This window comes from Ictidomys tridecemlineatus, chromosome 3 (genome assembly GCF_052094955.1).
Source record: "Ictidomys tridecemlineatus isolate mIctTri1 chromosome 3, mIctTri1.hap1, whole genome shotgun sequence".
NCBI classification, from domain to species: domain Eukaryota; kingdom Metazoa; phylum Chordata; class Mammalia; order Rodentia; family Sciuridae; genus Ictidomys; species Ictidomys tridecemlineatus.
In genome coordinates, this window is record NC_135479.1 from 26,845,477 (window position 1) to 26,861,402 (window position 15,926).

General features: G+C 44.7%; 1 protein-coding gene across 1 annotated transcript in view; it reads right to left on the minus strand.

The window, feature by feature from the left end:
- Positions 1-9,104: 9,104 nt before the first annotated feature.
- The window catches only part of Ca10 (carbonic anhydrase 10), a 477,395-nt gene continuing 470,573 nt past the window's right edge, over positions 9,105-15,926 (minus strand). Inside the window, exons 7-9 of the mRNA XM_040268984.2 lie at positions 14,205-14,359; positions 12,148-12,322; positions 9,105-10,441 (exon numbers count right to left, since the gene is read on the minus strand). Of these exons, the coding sequence (XP_040124918.1) occupies positions 10,419-10,441; positions 12,148-12,322; positions 14,205-14,359 (353 nt within the window). The 3' untranslated portion in view covers positions 9,105-10,418. The remainder of the gene's footprint in view (positions 10,442-12,147; positions 12,323-14,204; positions 14,360-15,926) is intronic.

Sequence of the window (15,926 nt, forward strand, 5' to 3'; positions counted from 1 at the left end):
CATGGCAGTGGTAAGGCAGGGAGGCTCTGGTGCCAGGTTCTCTTTTGGGCTACTTACTAGCTGAATGCAGCATTAACTTCTCTGCCCCTCCCTTCCCCCATCATTGTGATGATTAAAGGAATCAGTTCCTGTCAAGTACATTGTCTGTGTTTAATGGATATCAGCAACCACATCTTCTCCTTCTGGAACTCCCTGGAATCTCCTTTTGAATTCATTTGCTTTAGGATTTCTCATTTATTTCCTGGAGCAGCTGGTGTCTGATATTTCTTCTCAGGCAAGGTGGTCGAACAACTGGGTTGACCCTTGAACACCAGGCGTCTTGGAAGTCTGGAGGAGGATCAGACACCAACTAACTTTAGAAGATTTTGTTTTTGAGTTTCTTCCCACCTGACCAGTAAGGATCTAAAGCTGTCTTCTTCCTCCCAGTGACAGACCCCTTGGATCTATGACCCAGGTATACTCTCCAGTCCTATTGGCTGTATCATATTCCTGCTCAAGACTTACATCAGTTTCCGTTGTCTCATACTAAGACAACTCCTCTAAACCCCACATAGTAAATAGTTCTCTCCCTATTTTATTTCTGAGTGTCTCCCTGCAAAAGGGTGAGGGAGTTTTCACTGTTGGTTTTTTTTTTTTTTTTTTTAACTAAATGAGGAATCTTGGACTCAGAGGCATAAGAGCATTGTCAAGGGTCATCAGCATGTGAATTGCAGAGTTCTAATTCCATGGTGCTGGTCAGACCCAGGAGCACCGGCTTCTTATGCTTTGCATGCTGTCACCTCTCTGGTTTGCACACTGCCACCCACTCTGGCCTCCTGTTATGTTAGTTCTCTTTCATCAGGTCTGTACTAAACCAAGGAATTCTCATTATGCCCCAGCACCTGCTGGGCTGGTTGTAGACTTAGTTCTTCTGCTTGTCTGGAATAGCATCTGCCTCCCTACCTATTCCAATCCTGCCACCTGGATGGCTTTATTCAAATCCCTCTTCCTTCACTAAAGCTTCCCACTGAGCTTTTCAATCAAGACCTTGTTCTTCATTTCTGAATTTCCTATCATTCTTAAAGTTGCTGCTCTCTGGATAGCAGCAAGCACAAGCAGTATCTTTGTGTGAATTACAAGAAGGCTTCATTCCCTGTAGGCTAATCAATTGCAAAAAAACACCCTCAGTCTTCCTCTCAGGTGGGCCCCTTCGTGCAGGGTGCAGACTACACAATCAAAGTCAGCCAACTTGCTTATCTGAAAACTTCAAAAATAATTATTTGTGACTTAAAGTCACAGAGATGGCAAGAGTCTCACGTTCCTTAATTGTCTCCTTCAAATGGATTTTAAGCTCCTTGAGGGCAGGAACCATGATTTAGCCTTCGGTTCTTACCATTGTGTCTGGTCCAGGGCCATGTGCAATCTCCAGGGTGCAGCAAACGAAGTGAATTGGAGGAAGGATGTGTCATCTCTTGGCTCTGAAGGGACCCAGCCAAACTCTTGCAGGGAAAAGTCCATGGACAGCATAGGTGGCCTTGGCCACCCTGACCCCACGGCTGTTCTTCAGGCTGTTTCCTCTTTGAAATGCAGGCTCCTTCCTTATTCACCCCTTCATGCTTTGAGCTTTATCAGTGCAAATGAATTTCTCGGGGGAGTCTTTTTTTTTTTTTCCCAGAAGCCTCCATTGGAATTAATTTCTCCCCTCTACAATTCCCTAGGTGGTCTTTCCCTTCCAACCACAGTCCCCAACTCTCAAAAAAATGTAGATGTAGCTCAGGTTTTCATCTCTGAAATCTGTAGCAGGCAGGTGAATCCAAAAGTCCATATTAGGATTGCATCTTCCCTTCTATACTAAATCCTCTAAGGAGGACTTGTGCCTGGCACATAGTAGGCCCTCACTCAATGGCTGTGGAATCGGGGTCCCCCAGGGTCCCCAGTTGTGCACAGTTTCCAGCAAGGCATCTTCGTTCACTGAGATGGAAACATTTGCGTCCTACCTGTTAGCACCGCCTGATGTTGGTTTCACACTTTCCCCAAGATTTTTCTCACCTCTCAGCTTGTTTTGTTTTCTGAACCTGTTAGGATTTGAGAAAAGAAGTGATTTTATCCATTTTACTAGTGAGGGCCCTTAAACCCAGGAGGTTTAAGGGCCCTCACTAGTAATCTCATTGTCTGGTGATGGGGGTAAAGCTGTCACTCAATTGGGCGGACACGTTTGGACCCAGGGACAGCTTGGCTCTCTTTGATTCTCTGGACGCTTTCCTAAAGTTAACCATTGATCATTCTTGGAATTCTTAGTGGCTCTGGGCCCTGAAATGAAGAGGCCTAGGGTGGAAGGGTTGTGTCCCCCTCAGTTCCAGAATCCTGCCAGCACGTTCCAGTGGGTTCTTGTGTCAGCACCTAGCAGCCTGAGCCCTAAAGGAAGTGTTCTTTCCTCGACTCTCCATTCTACCATTCTATTTGAGAATCTCTTCAAGATTCAGGCAGCCTATAAATATTTGGAACTGTTTTGAAAATACCTTGGCATTCGACAGTGGGTTTCTGCCTTGGCTGATGTCAGACTTACCTGGAGAACTTTCAGAACTGCCAGTGGTAGCTAGGGCCCTTCATAAGCATCTCATTCGATTCTGATGGGCAGCCAATATTACACATGGCAGAGAGGGATCATCTGTGGCTTTAAAAAAGTCTACTGAAGGTCTGGACTCCTAGTCAGAGACTCTGATTTAATTGTTCTGGGGCTGTGAACCATTGGCAAAGTTCCTGTGCCTTGAGCGTTGCTTGGTTCATGTTGTTATAACAAAATACTGCAAATTGGATGCTTGGTAAACAATGGACTTTTATTTCTTACGGTTCTGGAGACTGGGGAGTCCAAGATCAAGGCAGATTCTGCATCTAGTAAGGGACCACTTTCTGGCTTATAGACGATGCTTCCTTGCTGTGTGATGGAAAGGGCAAGAGATCTCTCTTCTGGCTTGTTTTATCAGGGCATGGATCCCATTCACGAGGGCTCCACCTCTGTGACCCACCTCCCAAAACTCTGCAAAAAGGGGTCCTCAGTCTTCCTCTCAGTTGGGCCCTTTTGTGCCGTGTGGAGACTAGACAGTCGTACTCGGCCAACTTGCTTATCTGAGTTTCAAAAATAATTGTAATTTAAACTTCCCAATACCATCACCTTGAGGTTTAGGGGGGGGATATAAACATTCAGACCTAGCAAGTGCATTATAAAGATTAAAGCTAAATGATTACAGTCATTTAGTGGAAGCACCCTTCCACTCTGGCCTCGGTCAGAAGCATGAGTTGTAAGAACTTTCTAGCATCAGGGAGAAGTCCACTGGTCATCTAGACTTTGCTACAACTTTCTGGTTCCAAAACTCACCAGCTGTGTGGTCCTGGTTGTGTATCTTTAGCTCTCTGATTGTTAACCTCTACAAAATAAGACCAAGAACTATTTGGCAGAACTGCTAGATGTACCAAATAAAATAACATATTTATAATATATGTCAAAGAAGCCAGCACTGAGCTTATCACATACTTGGTACATAGAAGGAGCTCCATTTGGAATGGAAAGGGGGAAAGGAATCAAATGCTATTCTCCTTCCCATAGGAAAATTCTGTATATCAACTTTGCAACTCTTTTTTTTTTTTTTTTTTTTTTTTTTTTTTTTTTTTTTAGTATCTACTAGTTGCAAGGCATTTCAACATGGTTTCTTTCTCTATCTGTGCATAGTGGGGAGAGATAACAAAGTAGAATGGAGAGATCATCTTCACCTTTGGGGAGCTTCAAATTGGCATGCACAGAAAAGAGAATAAAGAACCATGTGAAGTCATTTATATATTATGCATGTTTCTAGTAGAGCACCAAATGAAGTCAGTGTTAGACACACAATTATTGGGCTGTGTGAGCTGAGAGGAGGGAAGAATTCTCCCAAGCACACCTTGGAGGGATCAAGGATATCTGAGGTGGCATTTGGGCAGGAACTCTAAGATGTAAGCTGGACTTAACCTGCACCTGAAAGAGTAATCCAAGCTGAGTGATGACAGGGAACTGGAAAATTTGAGCACAATAACAGCAAAGAGTCTGGGTGGCTCATCTGCAACCTGCACCAGGGTGGAGACAAGTATTTCTGGACCTCTGCTGAGAACCCATGAAGGAAGGTAAAGAATCGGATCCTTTAGTCTGAAAACTCCTGGGGACTATTGAAAATGTGAGTCTTGGGAGATGATCTCTGATTGTTTATCCCAGTGGGTGTATGGGGGTGCCTGGCCACATCTGGGTCAGGATATGACACTCCTTCTCTCCACCTGGGGCCATGTCCAAGGCCTCAGATGCTACATAAAAAGCAGCTTAAAGGGGCTGGGATTGTGGCTCAGCAGTGGAGTGCTCGCCTAGCACATGCAAGGCCCTGGGTTCGGTCCTTAGCACCGCATATAAATAAATAAAGAAAGAAAGAAAGAAAGAAAGATATTGTGTCCAATGACAACTAATATATATATATATATATATATTTTTTTTTTAAAGCAGCTTAACAAGTCCCCTGGGTTCTGATTCCTACTTCCACTCCAGGTCTGCTCTGTTTTCTTGCTGTGTGCCTTGTCTCTGGAATCTGTTTCTCTACCAAGTCAATTTGGAATGCTTCTTCTCCTTTGGGTTTTCTGCTGAGCTTTGCCCTTTGGTCTTGCCCCTAAAAAATGTCTCAGGTTTCCCTTTAACCACTCCCTGGCCCAGCCTAAACTTCCTACAACCTCTTTTTAGGGAGGACTCAGGTTCTCTCTATTTGAGAGCAGAGTGTGGGTATTTTTGTGCCCTTAGTTCAGATTCTTTCACTTATGTGGAGATGGGAGGCAGGAGAACCTGTTGAGTGGGTGTTGATATAGTCGAGGCCTGAGATGATAAGGGCTGGACCTGTCACAGGGCTGCAGAGTTAGAGGGAGTGAGCACTGCATGGAAAAGACGTCATGAAGTCAGAACTGGCAGGGCTATAACTTATGCCTGTGACTTTTAATTATGGACCCCTCTTTCCATCTTTCCAAACTCTTGATGCACATCTTGTTTTCGTTTCTCCTAGTGGTCTGATGAGGTCTTGGAGACTTTGCAATCTGAGTGATTAGGAGAGATGACCTGCTGTGGGTTTCAGAAGGCTGGTGTGGAGCCATTATTCAAACACGAATGCATCTTTTATTTTAAAAGAGAGAGGTTTTTTTTTTATTCAAAGTCTATGTTAATAGAAGATTTGGAGGAGGAGGCTGGGGGAACATTCTGAAACCATCCAAAATAGTTAATCTGCATAGGGAGCAGGATGTGATTCTGAAAAGGGAATGCTCATTAGATAATGCTGTCTTGTAGGCTTCCAAGAACACACTCCCAGGGAGCCGTCCTCTGAGCAGGTCCTTAGACAGAGGAGTGGGCCCACATTTTGCTGCTTGTTGGAATCATCTGCAGGTCCCTAAGAAACACTGAAGTCTGGCTGTAATCCCAGATATTGTGACTTTATTGAGGTATGATTGACATGCAAGAAAGCTGTAATATTTAACTTAGACATCTGAATGACTGAAGATAGATATACACCTTTGCAACCATAACCATAAATAATGGCATGAATTTAACCCCCCAAATTTCCCCCTCCCTCTTTTCTGGTGATAAGAACATTTAACATAAGGTCTACCCTCTTATTTTGAGGTATTCAAATTTTCAGTAAAGAAGATCGTGTCGTTAACTACAGGTAATGTGCTCTACTGTAGATCTGAAGGGCTTAGTCATCTTCTATAACTGCAACTTAACTACCTTTTGACCAGCACCCGCCCTGCTTCCCTTTCACAGGACTCCTAGAAACCTCCATTCTGCTTTTATGAGTATGACTACTTTCGATTTCTAATACAAATGGAATCGCGTAGTATTTGTTGTGTCTGGTTTATGTCATTACAACTCAATGGCAAAAATCAGATTAAAACATGGGTAAAAGACCACATCAAATGACCAACAATCACGTGAGAAGTTGTTCAATATCACTAATGGGGAAATGTGAACCAAAACCATGGTTTTGGTTCACATTTATCTGTTGGGATGGCTGTTATCAAGAAAAGAAAACAAACTTTGCCAAGGAGTTGGAAAAAAGGGAACCTTTGTACAATATTGGCAGGAATGTAAATTAGCATATGGAAAACAGTAAGGAGGTTCTACAAAAAAAAAAAAAAAACCTGAAAATGATTCTGGTATCTCCTGATTTCAAGTGAATTGAAATCAGGATTTGGAAGAGCTATTTGCACACCTGTGTTCATTGCTATGTTATTTTCAATAGCAAAAACATGGAAAAATCTACATTTCCATTGACAGATGAATGGATAAAGAAAATGTGGCATATACGAGCAATGTAATGTTATTTAGTTTTGAAAAAAGAGGGGAATCCTAGCATTTGCTATAACATGGATGGACTTGGAGGATATTATGTTATAATTATGAATCACTTGGAGGAGATTCTAATGTGTGGCAAAGTTTGGGAACCTATAGAGGAGGAAGTAGTGAGAATAGACATTTCGCTTACAGTGATTCTCACACTTGAGCGTGCATCAGAATCACCTTGGGGGTTGTTGTTTAAACACAGATGACTGGGTCTCACCCCAGAACATCAATAGTTCTGCAGTGGAGTCGAAGAACTGGCATTTTTAACTGGTCCCCAAGTGATGCTGATGGTTGGGGGTCACACTTTGAGGATCACTGGCTTGGAAGAGATGAGTCTTGCTTTACCACATTTAGCTACATAACCCTGCACCTGTCATTTGTTCTTTAAAAAGTCCAGTTTCTGCATTTATAGCATAAGGACAGCAGTGGTGAGTGTGTCTTGGGTCATTGGATGGGTGAAATGAGATGGTATTGCAAATTGCTTAGCTCACGGCCTGTGTCGCAGGAAATGGGCAACCCACGCTGGATTTTACCAGTGTGTTTCCTCAGCTGGGGTCTTGGCAGGTCTTTCCTTAGGTTCAATCTGCTAGTTGCTCAATGTGTTAAAGGGAGTTTTTGCTCCTGAAAGTCCTACTCTTAGGCTTTCTGAAATAGGAAATCTGGGTACTCTCATGTACTGCAAGTGCTCTGGGGTCCAGCAGAAAGGGTCCACCCTGGGGGTGTTGGCATAGGTCAACCACATGTTCCATCAGACTCCAGCCTCACGTAGGTGGTGTGGCCTTGTGGATCCCTGCTCTCCTGCCCGGGTTCCATGTCAGGCTGGGGTCGTTCTGCACCACCTTCCCAACACCTCTAGGGCAGTGAGTTGGGGTTGTCCTGATGTCACCATGGCAACCAAACTGGTACCCAGGGAGATGGGAACAAGATGGCCGCCAAAGGCCTTGGAAACCACAAAATGGTGTCCTCTCGATGGGCCGATGGATGTCCACACCATGTTTTCTCTTTTTCTCCCCATTTGCCCAGAACTCTCTTGGGTATACATTTCCCTCCTTTCCCATGTCCTAGAGAAGGGAACTGAGGCCTAGTGTTTATCCCTGATGGTAGATGCCCTCTCCAGGATGGAAGGGATGCCCTTGTTGGTCTGAGGCTCTGAATAGCAGAGTGAGCAGGTGGGCACAGGCTGCAGAGCAAAGGGGCACGGCTGTCACCTCTTCCTGGCCCCCTGGCTGAGTGCATTTGTGGAGTTGTATTCTCCATGTTTTCACCAGGCCAAGTTCCAGGGGATTTTTGGTAGTTTGAAAACATCTCTTTATTTTATTTTTATTTTTGTAGAGACGTACTCATTCAGCTAATCTTTACTGCTCCCACAGGGTTTGAGGACCTGGTGCCCGTGAAGCCCAGTGAGTGGAGAAGGGGCACTTAGGGCTGGCCCAGAGGGTGAGAGGCGGAGGCCAGTTTTGCCCTGAGTTCTGGTTGGTCAAGGCGCTCAGGGTCCCTGGGGTGGGAGGGGTGAGTACCTGGGTTTTCCTTGGTTCCTCTTGGATTGAAGAGCTGAAGGAGACACAGGCGGGGTGTAAGGCATGGAAAGGCCGCGGGAGGCCATCTTTTTCACATTGTTTATAGAAAATAACCCAGTCCCAGGGAACAGGGTTGACTTGCTCCAAGTCACAGAGGATGCTGGGTCAGAACAGGGCCTAGGATCCCAGGCCCTGCCTGCTTTGGACACCTGTGCCTGTGTTCCTCCCTCAGCACACCTCAGGCATGTACCTTTGTCCTGTTTGCTGGGTTATTGGCTGCTGTCATTTGATATTAATCTGGTGTTCCCATGGTGATTAATGCTAACCCCTTCCTGTAAAGAGAGGCACGATATGATTCAGGTGAACCTCTAGTAGATAGGCTAGACAGGTGCTCCCTCCCTAGAGACCATTCAGACGACAGCGCAGGTGGTGTGCTAATTGTTTTGAGTAGCTGTATAGTAGTTAGGCCTCATAACTCATGGAGGCAGTTATTGGTATTCCTAATGTACAGATCAGAGACGTAAAACAAACTGCCCAGCGTCACACAGGAGACAGGTGGCAGGGTAAAGTCGATCCACTATTCATATTCTTCTGCCATTATGCTGCCTGCTATTGCAAACTAAGGAAGATGCTGGACCCAGAAAGGAAGCAGCAAAGTGCACCAAGAAAGACTATCACCTGTTCGCCCTGAACCTGTGTGTTTGGTTTTCTGGAAAGATACAATGGCTTAGCAACAGGCCTCCGTGCCATCCTGGCCGAGGCTGTCACGTAATAGTGATGCCAAAAAGTGAACGTGAAAATTCAGTCAAGTGTAGGATTTCAAATATGGGGGAAAAAAAAAAAACCAGACTGTTGGAAATTGTCATTGTCAATATGCCTTGTCACTTGATATGCTTGTGAATTTTCCCATTCATACAGACGCCACGTGCCTTTGCTTTCTCTCCTTCTGGTGATTGTGATGGGAAGGAGACATGAAAGTTATTTTTAATTTGGCCACTGAACGAACATCCAGGCCTTCCCTTCCAGCAGCTAAGCCTATGTGTTTTCTCAACAGGGTATTAATTACCTGGCTCTGGGAATGGCCAGACAGACTCTTCTGGCATCTCTGGCTGCCCTGCCGGCTGCATGTGATGGCTTGTGGACCCAGCAGGACCCAGAGACTTCCGCAGGATGCATCCTCCTTCTCAATAAACTCAGACATAGGTACTGGGTAACTTGTTAAACACATTTATTGATTTTTTTTTTTTTGACAGTAACCAAACACAGTGAGTGACCATTTATAAACAAGAAAAGAAAGGCATTCGTTTGTACTTTGTGAGATCCGGCTGCACCTGGAGAGAAAGACACCCCTTTCCCGGGAATTTACAAGGCAAAGTGCATTCCTTCACGGGAGCATCACAGGGGAGGGGATGGCAGTTTTTGGAAACGCGAGAAATCGGTCGCCTGCAACGTCAGGCTGAAGCTCACCTTGTATGAAGGATGGCGACATGGAGTGGAGTTAAAGTTATACTTGCTTAGCAAATGCATTCCTGATTGCCACAAACCCAGTAAAACTGGCTGCAGATGAACGGACATGTAGATGAAGGAGAAGGGAAACCAAAGTATGCAGCTGCGGGGAGCCAGGGCTCAGCCTGCCGGGAAGGAGAACAGACCCGAGCCAGAAAAAAAAAAAAAAAAGTGAAATTAACTCGTTCAACACATTTATTGAGCTGTTAACAATAACCAAACACAATGTATGACCTTTGGAAAACAAGAAACAGCAAATGGATCAGTTCTGATCTTGGCAAATCCTACTACAGATATGTGACAAAGAGGGGAAATAATTCCATTTCTTTATAGTCTGCAGTGATATATATATATATACAGTGTGTAGCTCTTCAGTGTCTGTCCTTTTTTAAATTTCTTTTTTTTTTTTTAAATCGTTGAGTAAACAGAAGAATCGTTATCTAGAAATAAAGTGTCCTTGCTCAGCTTTGTCCTGATTCACTGTCACCAGCATCCTCAGAGGATCCTAGGACACTGTTGGAGAGGACTAGAAGCAATGTCCGGTTGGTGTGTTCAGAGCTGTTTTCTCCTCTCTGTCTCTTCTGGAAGAACCTTGTATGTACAAAGGCTGAAAAGTCTCGTCGGGGGAGATGTATCAATTCAGGAAAATGGTATCAAAATTGTAATCGGGTTAACTGGTTGTTTTCTTCTAAGACCTCTTAGGAAGGAGGCTTTTGTTTCTGAAAATGACTCCTCATTACTCATTATATGAGTGTGTGTGTGTGTGTGTGTGTGTGTGTGTGTATATGTGTGAGCACGTGTGTGTGTGTGTGTGTGTGTGTGTGTGTGCGCGTATAGGGGTGTGTGTAAGAGATGCGTTCCTCTGCCATGGTTTTTGCAGACCATATTCATGAAGAAGGGGCCAATCCAAAGAGTGAATGAGGCTTGGGGGAAGGAAGAAAGAAGGGGGACATTCTGGGTTACGCCAATTCACAGTCGTAGCGTTTCACTGAGGTGGGATTCTTCTTGGCTTAGTTTTCCTACTTGAGAAGCCATTCGTTTACTGAAAAGAGAGAGAGAGAAAGAAACAAACCACACATACACACACACACATACACAACACAAACAAGGCATAACTGAATTAATTTGCACATTAACGGATCCTGACTCCAAAGGAGAAGGGGCTATTTTGTAAACGGCAGCTACTCCCTTCCCCACCACCCTCTAGACACGTGCTGTTCAATATGGTGGCCGCTGGCCACGTGTGGCCACTGACATCCAAATGACTTAAAATGCAAAGTTTAGTTACTAGCCACCTATCAACTAACTGTTCGACAGCTTCATATGGAATAGATCATTTCCATCACTGCAGAAAGTTCTGGAGAAGGGCACTGGTCTTGACCAGGGATGGGCAAACTTCAGACCAGGACCTGTTTTGGAGAATCAAGTTTTATTGAAATGTTGTATTGCTTATTGTAAGTGAAGCTTTATTTATGGTAATCCACACCCCTGCATCTGGTTCTTGTCTGTGGTTGATGTCACACTACATTAGAGTGAGGCATGTGTGACCCACAAAGCTTAAAATATTGGCTCACTGCCCCTTTATGGAAAAGTTGTGCTGATTTCTGGTGTAGACGATAGCTCTGTAGGGTTTGGGTCACACCTGTCTACCTAAGTGTCTGGCACATAGTAGGCACACCATGAATGGATGCTGAATAGTGGGGAGGGGCAGTGAATGAGTTGGGCAGTTATTTGTCTAGCCATTCTGGCTTGAAGGGAGCAGAAAAATCTATGGTTTAGGCAGTCTGTCAGCGTGTCTGAAAGAAGAGAGAAGGAAGGGCATGTGGGGAGCCACGGGCAGCAGGGGCAGCCGCTTCAAGACCCGCCTGGTGAGAACCACAGGCCTATATTTGGAGAGTGTGCTATTGCTACAAAAGGCCTCCCCACCCAGGCTCTTGTTGGTCCCTCACAGCAAGCAAGGAAGTAAATGGGGATAGGGAATGTCAGAAAGAATCCCGATCTAGAGAGGTAAAGGAGCTGGTTGGATATTTGTAGCTTGTCAGAACAAGGCCTGGACCTCAGTGTCCTGACTCCCAGGCCAGGACATATCTAAGACATTATTGCACCTCCACCTCCCTTTCCACACTGAGAGTCTGCAAAATGACCACCAGATATTCAGTCCATGTGCAGAAGGAAGGAGAGAGGGCTGAGGGTGGGCCGGGGGTTTCAGGAGGCAGAAGTCATCTTAAACGTACCCTGCAGTAGGAATCATAACTATTCTAGGGTCAGAGTATTGGACAAAGATATGTTCACACATATTACCTCATTGGACCGGATGGCCTGGCATCCAGAACATTGTTCAACTTTGGGGTATGCATAACCAAAGGCCTTACTGCTTCTTATTGTCCCGTTCTAACATATAACCTTGGGGGAAATCAGCCTTTCTGGGTTCTTGTTTAAAATAGCAATAAAAAGGGCTGTCTGGCCTGAACCAGAGGGGTATAAAGGTTTGATACATGTGACATCAAACTTAAATACACGTGTAGATATGCATCATATGTATCAAATATTTATCACCATCTAGTCACAATACATAGGCTTTCCCAAAAGAAAATCATCATGCAAATAAATGTTGGGAGGGGGTCCCCTTGTCATCCACAGTCATGATTTCTATAATGGGAGACAGTGTCAGGCTTTTAAGAACAGGTCTAAGAGGGACATGGGGCTCTGGCCTGGGTCCTCCTCTGCTGTCTGAGCCACCGTACCCACCTCTATACTGAAGCTTCTGGGCTCGGTTGTTCGGACAGTCCTTCCCCTGTAAACTGAAGTTGATGTTGGTGCGGATGCAGCGGTTGTTGAGTGGCTGCACAGGCCTGAAGTTGTCACTCATGCTCAGAAAGATCTGAGATGGCTGATTCTGGCTGAGTAGGCGTAAGGAATGCATCTGAGGAGAGAGAAATAGCTATGTGAGATGCAGTCACGCTCTTTGATGCACAAAGCAAGAAGTGAGACCAGGCAGACTGGGCCAGGTGGCACCAGGTGTCTGGGAAAGGGCACCAGCCACTCTGAGCCCCTTTCCCCCTGGATCCAGTTGAGTTGAGAAACTGCTAAGGCCTCCAGGCATGGAGCGAGCCTTGCTCCTGGCTCGCTAGCTCGCTTGTGACTCTCTGGGTTATTCATTGCCCCCATCACATGTGCCATTTGTTAAAGGAGAAATTCCAGCTAGGTGCTCTCCAGGGTTCCTTCTTGCTTTGACACCCCATGGTTCATTCATTCCCTGACCCCCATGTGGACATTACCCAGACCATAGTGATTGACCCAGGGGGTCAGAGCTAAACTAAGCTGGACCAATTCAGTTCCTTTTCTGTGCATCGCAGAGCCAGGGGTCTGACCTCTAGCATCTGCAGCCATGTTCCGCCACAGGACTGAGAAGCAAAAGGAGCCCGGCTCTAGCAGGAGAGAAGAATGAAGCAAATGTACAGTGAGGAGAGAAAAGCAGAGGAAGGGCTTCTGATTCTGGGGAGTTCCTGACACCCGTTTCTGATCTCATATTCCACAAGAAGCCCCAGTATCTTTTGAATGAATCCTTTGTCTAAGCTTAAGCTACCTACAGGAGGTTCCTGATGCTTGTCACTCAGAGTGTTCCAATAAATACAGAGAGGAGGCTGTGAACATGTCTCCTGTCAAGGAGGCTGAGTTCCGCTTCATTGGCTCATCTGTCCTTTAAGTTTTGATGGGCTCTCACAATTGTGGAACATCAGAGCATGTAATTTACCCACCATGATAAGGAGGAGGAGTATCGATTTCACAGAGCAGGGTGACAGACCTGAAGTGCACCATGAGCCACGGAGCAAAGCTGGCCCAGGAGGGCAGACCTGGCTCCCATCCATCTAGAACATCCCACATTCAAGAATGTGTGTGGAATACCATGTATCATATGTATGAATACCATGTGGAATACCATCTCCTCCTTTTGGAGACGGATGCATGTGTTATCAGTTTACAAAGGACTGAGAAATCCTTCCACAATAAAACTTATGTAACTTTTTAAAACCCACCTTTTCCAAACGTGTCCAATATTATCATTCATTTTCTCCTGTGCTCTTTAGACGGTATAATTGTAGAGTACATTTGTAGAGCTAACTGTACTGTCTTCTCTCACTCAGAAAGGCGGGATGCTTCTATAGTTAGTTCATGCTAAATCCTGAGGCTGGCTCTTTAAACACAGGTATTATGAGTTGAATTGTGTAACCCTCAATTACACAATTGAGGGTTATCTCGAGTAACTCAGATGTGACCTTACTTGGGAATAGGGTCACTGTAGAGGTACTTAGCTAAGGTAAGATGAGGTTACTAGAATGGCCTCTTCAAATTAAGCATGATTGGTATATTTATAAGAAGGAGGACTCCATTTGTATACTATGAACTGAAATGCATTCTGCTGTCCTGTATAACAAATGAGAACAAATGAATATATAAATTTTTAAAAAATAAAAAAAAGGAATTTGGACACAGAGACTTAGAAAATGTCACACGAAGATGAAGGTAGAGATTAGGGGTGATACTTCTCATACCCAGTGGCACCAGAGACTGTGAGCAAACCATCTAAAGCCAAGGAGAGGCAGGAAGTATCCTTCATATCTTTCATAAGGAATCAATCTTTTTGACACCTTGATCTTCAGCTTCTAGCTTCCGGAACCAGGAGTCAATAAGTTTCTGTTGTTTACACCACCCCGTCTGTGGGACTTTACAACAGTCCCTAAGCCGACCCAGCCAGTCTTTACATCCATCTTCCCCATTAGCTAAAGGACGAAAGCTAAGCTCACCTGCATCCTGGTTATATAGACGGGCTTGTTCATTATTATCCAACTTGCTGTCTCATAGCAGGGAGGGATGGTCATCGACCCATCATAAGTTATGAAACTGGAGGTCTCTGGATATAGTTCCTCTATATTAAGTCCCTGTAGTAAGTATGCATCATCTAGAAAAGAAGGTAACAAAGACTTAAATGTTAAGTTTCTTAAGAAAGTACTGGTATTGTTTATATATATTTCTTTTTGGATTCCAGACAACTGGTATCTGTCAGGATAGGCTGCAGTAACAAACAGTCCCATCACCTCCTTTCCCTGTTTCAATCACTTTAATCAAACAAAGTTTTGTGTGTGGCTCTCAAACATGTCCATGCAAGTTTGGCTGAGGGCTTCCCTCCAGGTCTTTATTGTACACGTTTTGGGACCCAGGCTCTTGGAGAAGACACTGTCTGGCTGCATTGTGATTTGTGGATCATAATGACAGAAGGAAAAGCAAGCGTGGTGAAATGTTTGTTGGCTCTGAAGGCTTTCGTCCCAGAAGGGACACATTGACATCTGCTCTAATTTTGGTAGCCAGAGAGTTCCATGACCAAGGCTGAAATCAGGGCTGCAAGGAAGCACTTTCTTCCCATGGGATGGGACACTGAATGCTGGTGAGCTGAAAGCAATGTGGTCCACCACAGGACCATGGCAGAGTCAAGTCCTTCATGAGGGTCCCTGAGACCTGGGCCGTAGGCACGTAGGCACGGTAGTCACAATGGAACGGACAAAGACCTGTTGAAAAGTTGCCTGATTATTATTTATGAACATCAATAATTAAAAGAGCATTTAGCTGGGTGCGATGGTGCACGTCTGTAATCCCAGCAACTTGTGAGGCGAAGGCAGGAGGAGCACAAGTTCCAAGCTGGTCTCTGCAGCTTAGTGAGATCCTATCTCAAAATTTAAAAAAAATAAAAATAAAAAGACTGGAGATGTGTCTCAGTGGTTAAGCGCCCCTGGTTTCAATCCCCAGGACCAAAAAACAAACAAACAAAACAAACAAAAACCGTTAAGAATATATTCTAGAAAGAAAAATAACTAGGTTAAATCCTAGCACAAGATTCATTGGTCAAGTTCAACAATTGACTTCATTTTTGACATGTCTCCTCCTGGTAGCCCCATGTAGGTAAACTTTTCTTAAACACCTGTCTAAGCAATTCACATTTGCATATCTTTTGCTATTACATATAGTTTTTAATTGTTAAATATAGAAGAAAGAGAGAAAGAAGATACCATTCCAATCATCAACAACAATTACCACTAGCACCTTGCTAAATTTCTTTTTAATTTTTTTTTAAACTCAGTGTATAGGTTAAATTTTTAGAAAACTGGAATGCACTGGGGTTTTGAAATCTGCATTGACTCTCTTCCTCTCTTCCCTCCTCCCTTCTATGCTGCTTGCTGGGGCTCTCTTCTCCTGGCTTCCAAACCACAGTGCTGAGGGTTCTTATTTCTGACCATTATTTATCAGTCCATTGCTGAGTCTTATCTTCACCTGTTTCCCACACCCTGAGGACCTGCCCAAGCCTCTCTTCTTTCTCAATCTATGCTCTCATCCTGGGTAGCCCAACTATCCAGGCTCCAATTGTCCTCTTCACCCCAGTGCTTCCACATCTATGTCCCCAGAATTGTGGCACCCTCCAGTGTGCCATGAACGCCAACCATTGGGGCCAGTCCAGGTGGCTTGCAGAACAAGTG